Below are 13,508 nucleotides of genomic sequence, written 5' to 3'. Positions count from 1 at the left end.
AGATATTAAGTCGTTTTTAGGATTCTCATTCTACATCTGAATTCTTTTCATATAATTTGTTTTTTGTAAGGTTTTGTAGAGTAGATAAATGAAACACCAAATATTTTCTGTCAACTGATTTTATATTGCTTCATTTGGATAATTTTTCAGCGACATCAATCCTATTTGTTTGATATTGCAATCCTGAGATTGCTATTTGACCTTTAGTTATGCAATAAGACATGGTTCAGTTTTGACATAGTTTTGGAATAGAGCAATACATAATAAGATTCCTTTGATGAGAAGAATACAATGATAATTCCGGTTATTAATTGGAAAAGTCAAAGTCGAAAAAAACTAGAAATTACACAAACAAACATGCATAGTATTCAAACAAGGTAATATCAATATTGTAGGGTTTAGGCGTCTGGATTGGCAAGGAGGTAAGCCTCAATGGCCTTGAACATAGCACTGGCAGACTCTTTCCCTTCCTTGATCTTCTCCTCACTAATCTCAGCATCACCCTTTGTGTTGTAGATGCTTCTTTTCTTACAAATGCTTCCTCCATCTTCAGTCGGGACTATCTTCACATGATAAGTAATGGATTCAATAGCTTCTCCAAGAACATCGCCCTCAACAATGCTGTAACTGTGGGTCAAGTTCTCCTTGTCGATGGCATCCACACGGTGCTTCACGCTCTTATACTGACTCCCTTCGCCAAAATGGATAAGCTTTATGGTCCCAACGCCACCATCCCCTTCCAAGATCTCGACATTCTTGATTGCCTGAGGCATGATCTTGGGGACGAGGGTGTCGACATCAAGCACCGCGGCCTTAAAAATCTTTGCGGCTGAGATGGAGGAAGGGATCTCGGTATCGTAAGTGATGGCACCCATGATTAGTTGAAGTAATATGAGAAAATTAAAGGGGGTTATAAGTTGGAAGATATGTGTAATGGTTGTAAATATGGCTTAATTAGATGGGAGAATGAGTTGCCTATTTATAGCATATAATCGAAGGTTCTCATTTTTTATTGTGTGGGAATCCAGCCCAATTCGTTGAACAAAAGGTCAACTCTTCACATGCTATTTTATTAGATTTCTGTATATTAACCACCACCACCGACTATAATTTTTTTTTTTTGTATTTGGTACAGATTCCCTACATTATGAACCCATGATGGCATATAATGAAAGTCGTATATAACTTACTAAATGTGTGAAGCATGACTTCATTATATGCCAAGTTCTTCATACAATGATTACAAGTCAACTTCATCTAGAATTTCATCAACTTTATTGTTTCTTTAAATGATTCATTTCATCCGATTTGGTTGTTATCATAGGTTTTAGGCCATATATCAACTTTTTATAATTATTTTCAAATGTTTTCACCCAGTCCTTTCAATACTTTGTTTCAAAATTTAATACTCCCTCAGATTCCTATTAAATATCCTATAATTCCTTAACTGAACGATCCTCAATAAATATCCTATTTCACTTTTATCATTTTTAGTAGTGGACCTCATATTTCACTAACTTATTTTTACTCACATTTTATTATAAAACTATTATATAAAAGTAAGACTCACATTCCACTAAATTGTTTTATCCATTTTCCTTCACAAAGGTAAACAATTTTTTAAAACTTGCACCGGTCAATAGAGGATATTTAATGGGAACCGGAGGGAGTATATACTTCTTTTGTCAGCTTATAATTACACAATGGGAAACGGTATGAATTTTAATGCGAAATTGATAAAATAAAATAGATAGAAAAATGAAAGTGAATTAATTTAGGTGATAGATCAAAATGATAAAAATATGCTATATATTTACTATTTTTTGGAGACAGGGGGTAAGTGTTTAAGTTCCTACTCCGTACTACATATTATCAGCTATTTTACTTTTAGTTTTCAACTTTTATACTTGTTCATGTACTTTTTTTCAAACAATCTCTAGCTCTTTAATTTAAATTACAAATTCGATTGAATTTACAAGGGAAAGAAAGCCCCCCGAAAAAATAATAATAATTGGTTAAATTCTTGTCTATCCCATAATATTTTAAATTGGTCAATTATATCATAACTTTGATATTTTTCTCCAAACAATCTCTAGCTCTTTAATTTAAATTACAAATTCGATTGAATTTACAAGGGAAAGAAAGCCCCCCAAAAAAATAATAATAATTGGTTAAATTCTTGTCTATCCCGTAGTATTTTAAATTGGTCAATTATATCATAACTTTGATATTTTTCTCAATTGCCCCACAGGAAAAAAAAATAAAAAATTATCAGTTTATAAATTTATCAACGTAATGTGTACATGTGTAAAAATTATGATGCACTTTTTATTAGCACTAAATAAACTTGCAAGTATACAGAGTATATATAGTATAGCTAAAGGTCAGTACCGGGATATCGAACACGGGGAAGGCAAACACAAAGTGTCTATCTCCTACTAAGACTCAATTACTATCTGGAAGAACAAGAGAATTTTGAAAACTTTTGAAAGCTAAAAACAATTAAAAGCAATTAACAACTAGATGCAAATAAAATACAGAGACAATCGATAGAGATAAGGGAATTCCATGGATGTGCGTTCACAGTTATGGTTATACAAATTCCAAACTACAATACCCTAGCACAGTTATTACTTCGATAGGACGAGTCACCTAGCTTATGCTCATGCGATGCAAACGTTGATTACAAGATTAGGGTTGTCAATCCTAACACGTAACTCCAAATAGCTCCTAAGACCCTTGAAAAGTCCTCACTCTCAATTAACAATGTCGTTTTAGGGGAAGCTAACCGTAGCGTCTACTAAGTGGATCTTGTTAGAGTTTGTATACTAGAAATCACGTTTCGAGTGATTGAATACTGTAAAACTCTTATTTTATTTTTCAAGGAATAAAACAGATTATTTTTGTCATAATGTTGTTATGTTTTACATTTAATGGATGTTAATGCATGTTTAAATGTATAAGTTAACTTAACAAAGTCTAAGTCTTTGTTTTAGTAGACCAGTTGTGAGCGGTGTCCACTTTAAGGTAACACGGTCAGTCCTAAACAAAGAAAAAGAAGAATTTCACAACCTAGATGGAATTAGACTATCCATCGTGAAAGGTTGCAATGTCAGTCCGCAAATTTCTAAGCCTTACTGAAATAAGATGACATTAGTGTGGTATAGCACTGAACGGATCTAACAGCAAGACTTGTCCTTGACTCCTTGGGCTATCTACTGAAAGGCGAGGTCTTGATAAATATTTTTTTCTTAATCAATGTAGGTTAGCATTGAGCATACGGTATTGATTATGCATTACTTTGACTTATCAAATGGTGCGGATTTTTCGTAACCCAATAATCCTAATATATTGGGTAGTGGTGATTAATATGTAGCGGTGCTAGGATTGCTATTATATTGAATCGTGCGCGAGGTGAGACTCGTTTGATAATGTCCTCAAGAAGAGCGCGAAACAAGGTTTTATTATTCGCAACCTAGCTAGTTGGACTGTGATTACTCTATGAATAATAAATAAGTGTTTCATGCTAAGTCCACTCTTGGAATTAATAAGAAGTTAATTAATTAAGTACATAGCAGACATGAATTAATTAATAGACATTTTTTATCTTAAGCGCGGGAAATGCAAGTTAAAACGGAAACGCGGATTACTTATAATTTCGGATTTGGATGGGGAGAGTTCAATATTACTTCTATAGTGGCTGCTCGTAATATTCCAATTAAAGCTTATATTAAATTGTGGGTTCAATTTAATTAGTAAAAAGTAAATTGGATGAGCCCATATCCAAAACCTTTCATAGATCCCTGTCTGGGCCCAAAAAGAACTTAATATAAATAGGAGAATAAAGGAGACAGAAATCATAATTATTATTACCCAAAATTTTCGTCTCCCCTCTACATAGAGGAGTTCGAATTTCTCTCCTCTTAGGAGTAGGATTTCTTCTGTCTTCTTTATTTAAGTCCTAGTATTCCGGTGAGATCAGCACACTGATATTGGAGTACAGTTCGGGAACCAGAGAGAAGATCCGTGGTCTAATATTCAAAGCATCACGTGGAGAAGTCCCTAGCCATCATCAATTCTTTGGAGAATTAATTAGGTATTATTTATGCTCCGTAGAAAAGCATGTTTTAGGTTTCAATATTCTTAAAGCATGATTAATTCAAGTTATGATCATGATACATGTGAGAATTACGCGAATAGATTTTGTCTAAACAATATGCTAAATAGATCTCATTATTATGTGATTTATTTGTTCGATTAATAATTATTAAATTATGATAATTTGAGGCAACGCTTCCGCTGCCAGTTCCTTCAGATCTAACTCGCTAGAACTCTCTCACAGTTATGAAGCAAGCTATATTAAATCATACACGATTGTGTCACTCAATCATGCAGCATCAGAATTACTTATGGAAGAAACAAAGTAAAAACAAAACGGATATTAAATAGAAAAATGAATTGTATAACCAAAGTCGTTACTAACACATCCCTAGAATCCTATGAGTTTAGTTACATATAATGAAATAAGCTAAACACATAGATTGAAGGGAAGACAATTAGAACATAAAACTAAACCAAATAAAACCTGTAGGTTGAATCCTTGTCGTTCTTGATGTTCTTGAAATCCTTCTCCAACTCCTTGCACAAATGAAGTACTCTACCTTTTGATCTCTACGAATTATTTTGCAATTAGAAGCTCTCTCTTTTTAATGAAGCTTGGGGTCTAATTTATAGGGGAAAGCCATTCCTTCTTGTAGAAGGAAAAGATCTTCAAAATATGGTAAATCTTGGAGCAAATCTAGGGCATCTCGGATTCGCCGCCTTTCTCCTGTGGGTCGCCGCGTTGGAGTCCAGAGTCTGTTTTTTCCGGCGGCGGACCGCCGCATGGCTTCCGGCGGTCGCCGGGCGAGACTTCTCTTCCAAGTGTATCTTCTCTGCATTGCTCTGCCCGCCGGGCGCCGTCTGACTCCAGATTTCTAGACTTCGCGTTTTGGCTCCCTTTTTCGGCTCAATTATGCACATTTCTCACAAAACACATCAAAATACCAAAATAGACAAAATATGAAAATAATGGACGTGTAGAGTGACTTTGACATAAAAAACGGACCAAATAATGGCCTTAAAATGGTGCAAAATCCAAGCGTATCAACATATTAGACTAATTTTACTAAATGGCATGTTTAAATAGCCGAATATTTTGTTCAAGTGATATTTCTCGTTTGCCAAAAGCATATATAATCTCCCCAAAATCATTGACTATGAGAAAATTAAGAAAAATGTCAATGTTATGATATAATTGATGATTTTTGAAATTACGAGATGGACTAAAATTTGATCAAATTTTAAAGGTTTATTTTTTCTTTTCCATATACCCAATTTACAACCACTCCATGTGTTAAACGTTTATCACAACAAGAGGTGCAAGATTTACAGTCAGGTCCAAATGTTACCAATTTGCAATCATGTCCCTCGAAATGTGTATTTTGGAAAAAAGTTATAGTCATACGTTTTGAATCCAATGATATTATCACAAATTCTATATTCTCCCTATTCTAACGTTTGAGGCCTGCACCCATTCTTGGTGGCCAAAATTTCAAGTAGTTTGCCATTTTCTGTTGATGATATTACTCACATGTATTGTTTATGATATGCCTAGAGATTATTAGTATTTGCTATGCTGTGCATATCTTAATTTACATTACCCTAAATAATCTATTCCACATTACTTTTCCGGTCCCTTTCATCATCTTTTTGTTTCTATGTGCTGCTCATATGATGTGAAACAGTTCAATAAGTAGAATTGTAGAAATAACGTTAGTTGGTTGGCAACTCGACATAGTTTTGGTAGAAAAAAAAAAACACTTTAATTTGATGAAAAGCATACAACAAAAATGCATGTTATTGGAAAATACAAAGTTGAAGAAACAAAGAAATAAAATCACACAAAACAACAGTTTTCATGCATGCATGGCTCATAGCTGTGTATTATTGGAGGTTTTAGGCATCTGGACTGGCAAGGAGGTAAGCTTCAATGGCCTTGAACATAGCCATGGCCTTCTCTTTTCCTTCCTTAATCTTCTCCTCACTAATCTCAGCATCACCCTTTGTGTTATAGATGCTTCTGTTCTTACAAATGCTTCCTCCATCTTCAGTTGGGACGATCTTCACATGATAGGTAACGGATTCAATAACTCCTCCAAGAACATCGCCCTCGATTATGCTGTAACTATGGGTCAAATTCTCCTTGTCGATCGCATCCACACGGTGCTTGACACTCTTGTACTGACTTCCTTCGCCAAAATGAATAAGCTTGATGGTCCCAACGCCACCGTCCCCTTCCAAGATCTCAACGTTCTTGATTGCCTGTGGCATGATCTTGGGGACGAGGGTGTCAACATCAAGCACCACGGCCTTAAAAATCTTTGCGGCCGAGATGGAGGAAGGGATCTCAATGTCGTAAGTGGTGGCACCCATGCTTGGTTGAAGTAATATGAGCAAAGGAGTTATAAGTAGGAGAAAATGTGGCTCAGTGTAAATGTGGCTCAGTGAGATGGGAAAATGAGAGAAAATGAAGTCCTTATTTATAGCATATCTTAATTGGGTGGGCTTGTAAAAAAGTCTACTCTTTCTTTTTGGTCGAGAGTGTGAAACTGGTGCGCATGGCGTTCCTATATTGACGAGGTATCGCATAGTTGCCAATGAATTTCATATTTGTTTCTTTAATTTCAATTTTGTGGTGCGATGAATTGTGATGTTACAATTTATTATTGTTTGGTACAGATTCCATACGTTATAAATTAATACTAATACAGCTTGGCTACATTGTGTATGCTAAGAACGTTAACCATTTTATATACATTCAAATGGGGAGGGCATGACTTCACATAATTGTTCATCCATTTCTTCATATGCAACATCATCTAGAATGTCATATACTGCTATTACATAGCAGCAAGATCTGCTCCTCCGTTACCAACTATGCTACGCCCATAGTGCATCCAATTGCATCTTATTTATTACTACGTTTGTCTTCAATTATACTTCGTGCTTTTTGGCGATTCAAGTTTGAAGAATACAGTGAAAAAGTTAGTAAAATATAGATTTCAGATTTCACTTTAAATAGCAGTAAGTATTACTATTGGTCAACAATGAAAATTGAGTAAAATAAGTTAATGATATTTGAGCATGTTTACTGCCGAAGATATATTGAGGTTGAGGATCTCTATTTCCCAAGGATCTTAGTATAAAATAATTTTTGAAAATTTACATGTTGATTCACAAAATATAAATCTGACTAGAATACAGATAGACAAATAGCCTATATAAAATAGTACTAAAAGATACTTTGGTATTGGAATATTATATTATGAAATATAACACCCGTAAAAAAACAAAGAAAAGTTATAAATTTTTAATGTGCAATCGGTAAAGTAAGAGAGATGGAGGGAAAAAATGGTGAAGTAGTGTTAATGGATTGTATGGTTCACATTTAGAATGATGTGTATGGTTAGTGGAGTATTTGTTTAACACTCTTCATATTTAAAATTGGTCTAATTTTGGTGGACACCCCAAAATGATAAAATTAATCTTTTTTTTTGGATGGATGTAGTATCAATTTTTCTCAATTTTCCTATCTACATACAAAATGTTGTCATATTCATTAAAATATGTTTTTTCTTTTATTTTCTTTTTATTTCTTTTTTTGTTTTATTATTTTAATAATTTTTTTATAAACAGTAACCATTCATCTGAGCCATCCGATGTTGATCATCCGGATCAACGCTGGAATTCAAGTGCAACGGCTAATTCGAGAAAGGAAACTGTTTGTTGAAGCGCGCTTCGAGCTGGGACCACTGAGGAGATGAGCTGCCACATCGGTATATAAGTGTGAAAGCTCAACTGCACTCACATTATTCACGTGTATTTCTTCTCATAAGATTCAACATTTTTTATTAGGGTATCTTCACTTGATTAACTTTGGAGAGGAAAGTTAGATTAGAGGTGTGAGATTCATAATCGAGTTGTTGAGCTCTCTTGTTTTGTAATCACTGTAAATCATCGTCAATAAAGGATCACATCTGTTCTTCGCCCGTGGACGTAGATCATTCGATCGAACCACGTTAAATCCTTGTGTGTTGTTTCTTGTTGTTCTTGAGTTATGTTTCCATCGCCGATTCATAACAAGTGGCGCCGTCTGCGGGAATCGGAACTTTTAATGATGGCGACGAAGAGATATGAGGCCGAGAAATTCTCGGTTAAAAATGATTTTGGTCTCTGACAGATCAAGATGAGGGCATTTCTGATCCAGCAAGGTCTCAAGGATGCGATTCAGCGAAGCGAAGCGAAGGAGCAGGGGAAAGAAGAGATCGATGAAGTTGATACAAAGAAGAAGAAAGAGATGTGCAAAAAGGCTCATAGTGCCATCGTCCTCAACCTGACCGACAAGGTTTTACGTGAGGTTTCGAAAGAAACCACGGCCTATGGAGTCTGGGTAAAACTAGAAAGTCTATATATGACTAAATCTCTTGCTAATAGGCTATACATGAAGCAGCGGTTATTCTCCTATAAGATTCTTGAGGATTGGTCCTTTGCGGAGCAAATCGATGATTTCAGCAAGAACCTCAACGATTTGGAGAATGCCGACGGTCCAATGAACAATGAAGATAAGACAATTCTTCTTCTTAATGCTCTTCCAAAGGCATATCAGCACCTCAAGAACGCCATGCTCTTTGGCCGAAATGCAGAGTCTGGAATATCCTATGAAGAAGTCCAGTGTGCTTTGCGTCCGAAGGAGCTGGAGAAATCCTCTACTGCTCCCATAGAGGGGAACAATCAGGCTCTAAATGTAAAGGGCTAAGGGGAAAAGAAGAAGGCAGCAGGTGGTTTCAAATCACAACAGAAACCATCCATTGATGGTGCAAAGGAGACTAGAAGTTGTCATTATTGCAAGAAACCTGGATATTTGAAGAAGGATTATTTTTCTTGGAAGAAGAAACAGTGGGAGGAACCCAGAATCAATCCAATTTGGCTCTCGAAGCAGAACCAGCACAAGTCTTGAATGTGTTTTGCAAGGAAATAGAGAGGGCTTTGATCATGGATTCCGGATGTAGTTTTCATATTTGTTCATGTAGAGAGTGGTTTGAAGATTTTCAGGAGGCGACTGGTTCTGTCATGCTCGGGAATGATCAAGTATGTGTTGTCAAAAGGAATTGGAGACATCAAGCTAAAGACAGACACTGGAGCAATCAAGATTATCACCAAGGTCAGGTACATGCCTGACATTAAAAGGAACCCTTATATCAGTTGGGATTCTGAAATTTAAAGGCTTCAAGATTATTTCTGAAAAGGGAAAATGGTAGTGTCAAAGGATGGTATTGATGTGATGAGGGCTAAGAGAAAGAATAGCCTCTACTACCTGAATGCACAGAAGCTGTTGTTGGCTCTTTAAATGTTGTAGAGAAGGCAAGATTTGAGAAATGACATAGGAGGCTTGGGCACATTGGTGAGACTGGTATGAAAGAGCTGATCAAGAAAGGTGTTATCCAGGTTGTTAGCCCAACAAGGCCAAGTGTTTGTAAACATTTTGTTATGGGAAAGAGTAAGAAACTTCCTTATAGCACATGCACTCACTCTTTCAAGCATATTATGGATTATGCCCACTCAGATTTGTGGGGACCTGCTCAAACCATCTATATGGGTGGTGGAAGATACTTTCTATCCATCATCGATGACTATTCAAGGAAAGTCTGGATTTATATTTTGAAAGATAAATCACAAGCCTTCCAGAAGTTTAAGGAGTGGCTATTGGAGATGCAACTTAAGACAGGGGAGACTCTCAAATGCTTAAGGACAGACAACGGCTTGGAATTTATCAATGCAGAGTTTGAGGAATTCTGCAAGGAGCATGGCAATCAATGGCAATGGACAGTCCCAACCAATCCACAATAGAATGGGGTGGTTGAGAGAATGAACATGACCCTTTTGGAAAGGGTAAGGCATATGTTGTCGTCATCTGGTTTATCCAAGGGCTTCTGGGTAGAGGCTGTGTAATGCTACTGTGTTGATCAACAATTCACCATCTTCTGCCATAGGCCGTGAAATCCCCAACTCAATGTGGTATGGTAGAGACAGCAGCTACAAGGATCTAAAGTTTTTGGCTGCATGGCATATGCTCACTGCAAACAAGGGAGTTGGATCCTAGAGCTATGAAGTGTGTGATGATTGGGTATCAACATGGTGTTAAAGGATATAGGTTGTGGTGCACTGAGAAGGATAATCAGAAGGTCATCATTAGCCGTGATGTGGTTTTTGATGAAGAGAATATGCCATATCTGAGAACTGACGACCAATTGAGGCAAGGCCACATGACTGTTGTCATTCAAGACCATGAAGAAGATGGAGCATGTGGCAGTTCAGCTGAACAGATGGAAGATGTTTCTGAGACAGGTGGAGTCACTAATGGAGGTGGAGCTTCTGAGAATAGTGAGGTTGAGGAGAGTTCAGCTGATCCAGAACCACCACAAAATAGTGGATACAAGCTCACCAGAGATAGAGTTAGAAGGGTACCTAAGAAGCCTTCCTGGTTCAGTGATTATGAAATGAACTTCTTTGCTCTTTGTGTGGCAGAAATCATTGAGCACTCTGAGCCATCAAACTACTCAGAGGCTATGAACAGTAAAGAATGCTGAGAATGGTTGAGAGCCATGAGAGAAGAAATAGAGAGCCTGCTGAAGAATGGGACTTGGATCATGGTTAAGAATCCACTCACTCATAAGATAATTAGCTGCAAATGGATTTTTAAGAAGAAGATTGAAGTGGGGCAGACAGTTCAAAGCAAGGCTTGTAGCTAGAGGCTTTACTCAAGAAGGAGTGGACTTCGTGAAGTTTTCTCACCTGTGGTCAAGCATACATCCATCAGAATTTTGCTGCTGGCCTTAGTTGCAAAGTATGATTGGGTTTTACACCAACTTGATGGTAAAACCGTGAAGAAACCATCAACATGCGTCAACCAGAGGGTTTTGAAGTAGCAAGCAGTGAAGGAATTGTTTGCTTATTAATGAAAAGTCTCTATGGATTGAAACAAAGTAGTAGGCAGTGGTACATCAAGTTTGATGAACACATTACTGCTATGGGTTTCAGGAAATCTGATTTCAACAGTTGTGTATACATAAGGGAGAGAAGGGGAGTTGTTGTAGCTTTTCTTCTCATGTAAGTAGATGACATGTTAGTGGTTGCTTCAGACAGGGATGGGGTGATGAAGCTGAAATTAGAATTGCAACCAAAGTTTGAGATGAAAGATTTGGGGGAGGCAAGAAGAATACTTGGGATGGATATAATCAGAAATAGAAGCCAGAGAGAGTTGAGGCTGGTTCAATCTGATTATGTTCAGAAGTTGCTTTTGAAATATCAGATGAATGAGTCAAAGGAAGTAAGTACTCCCTTAGCCTCACATTTCACTCTCAGCATGGATCAAAGGCCTAAAAGTGATGCAGTAAGAGAGGAGTTAAGTAGGATTCCCTGCAAATATCATAGGCAGCATAATGTACACCATGTTGTGTACTAGGCCGGATTTGGCACAAGCTATTAGTGTCACTAGTCGGTTTATGGCTTATCAGATATCTTAATGGTGCATTCAAGTATGGTTTGGTCTACGGAGCAAGGGATGATCAGCAAGGTGGAGCTTTTATTGGCTTTTGTGATTCGGACTGCCTCAAACAGACACAATCGAAGATCCCAAACAGGTTATGTTTTCAATTTGTTTGGAACTGGAGTAAGTTGGAAGTCCGGTCTGCAACGTGCAACGTGTAGTAGCTCTATCCACAACAAAAGCCGAGTATATTGCTACTACAAAAGCAGTTAAGGAAGCTAAATGGATCAAAGGCATCTTGGAAGATTTTGGTGAGAAGCAGAGTAGGGTAGACATCTTCTGCGACAGCAGTAGCGCTTTGGCTCTAGCCAAGCATCAGGTTTTTCACGAGAGAAGTAAACATTTAGACGTGAAGCTTCATTTTGTGAGAGACGAGGTGCAAAAGGGGGAGGTCAGGATGTTGAAGATATCCACTGAACACAACGCAGCAGACATGATGACAAAACCATTACCAGCCCAGAAGTTCAAATACTGCATGGAGATAGTGGGGCTCTGCGGCATCACCCTTTGTGTTGTAGATGCTTCTGTTCTTACAAATGCTCCCTCCATCTTCAGTTGGAACGATCTTCACATGATATGTAATGGATTCAATAACTCCTCCAAGAACATCACCATCAATTATGCTGTAACTGTGGGTCAAGTTCTCTTTATCGATAGCATCCACACGGTGCTTCACGCTCTTGTATTGACTCCCTTCGCCAAAATGGATAAGCTTGATAGTCCCAACGCCACCATCCCCTTCCAAGATCTCGACGTTCTTGATTGCCTGAGGCATGATCTTGGGGACGAGGGTGTCAACATCGAGCACCACGGCCTTAAAAAGCTTTGCTGCCGAGATGGAGGAAGGGATCTCAATGTCGTAAGTGATGGCACCCATGATTGGTTGAAGTAAAATGAGAAAAATGTAGTTGTAATTAAGTAGGAAGATTTGTGTGAGAGTATAATATGGTTGTAAATGTGGCTAAGTGAGATGGGAAAATGTGAGAATCCGAGCTCCCTATTTATAGCATAAAATCGAAGGTTCAGTTGTTAACTGTAGAAAATGTGGGCTTGTGTGTGTAGCCATAATTGTTGATAACAAAGTCCACTCTTCTTTCTGGTGGAGAGTGGTGTGTTTGGCGTTCCAATATTGACCAGCCTTCGCAAGTTACAGTAGAATATTTCATCTTCGTTGTTTTCATTTTAATTTCACCTATAAATTTCCATGATTTTTGTTTTCAACATTAAAAGATACTACTCCCTACGTCCTATAGTAGATGTTACATTTTTCTTTTTAGTTTGTTCTACAAAAGATGTTATATTTCCTCTTTTAGAAAAGTTCTCTCTTACATCAATTATAAAATTATATTTTCTCTCACCACTTAACAAAAAAAAAACATCTCCCAAAATCTCGTGCGATCTCCCAAGTGTGACATTTACTATGGGACGATATGAGACGAGAGAGTACATAAATTATAATTTAATCACTACATTTTCAGTTACACAGGTACAAAAATTTTTACTCCCTCTGTCTCATAAAATAGGTGCAATGGAACTAAGACAAAATTGATAAAATAAGAGGGAGTGAGAAGAATTATATGGTAAAATAAGAGAGAGAAGGAGAATGGTAATTGAAGTAGTATTTATATATAATGAAACCTATATTATTAAATTGATATAAATTTTTCAAAATGAAATGTATATATTTTTATAGGACGGATGGAAATGGAAAGTGCACGTATCTTTTATGGCACGGGGAAATATAAAAATGTTTATGTGAAGTATTTTGAAAAGTGAACGCATTTACTAGCGTTTGATTTCTTGGAACGACTTCGACCCCACACACGTGAAAATTGTTAAAATTCTAATATCTTGTTCCACA

At 37.0% G+C, this 13,508-nt stretch overlaps 1 protein-coding gene and 1 pseudogene across 1 annotated transcript; both read right to left on the bottom strand.

The window, feature by feature from the left end:
* Positions 1-249: 249 nt before the first annotated feature.
* On the bottom strand, positions 250-946 carry LOC125191882 (major allergen Pru ar 1-like). Its single transcript, XM_048089309.2, has one exon. It carries the CDS (start codon positions 873-875, stop codon positions 399-401), a length of 477 nt encoding a protein of 158 aa, XP_047945266.1. The 5' UTR covers positions 876-946; the 3' UTR covers positions 250-398.
* A 4,903-nt stretch (positions 947-5,849) lies between these two features.
* On the bottom strand, positions 5,850-6,528 carry LOC125191883 (major allergen Pru ar 1 pseudogene; annotated as a pseudogene).
* Between the last annotated feature and the right edge of the window lie 6,980 nt (positions 6,529-13,508).

The sequence above is a fragment of the Salvia hispanica genome, chromosome 4 (genome assembly GCF_029641045.1).
Source record: "Salvia hispanica isolate PSC_SH4W2 chromosome 4, Shi_PSC_v1, whole genome shotgun sequence".
In the NCBI taxonomy this organism is placed as follows: domain Eukaryota; kingdom Viridiplantae; phylum Streptophyta; class Magnoliopsida; order Lamiales; family Lamiaceae; genus Salvia; species Salvia hispanica.
Note: the sequence above shows the minus strand (reverse complement) of the source record. Positions and strands in the feature narration are given on the sequence as shown.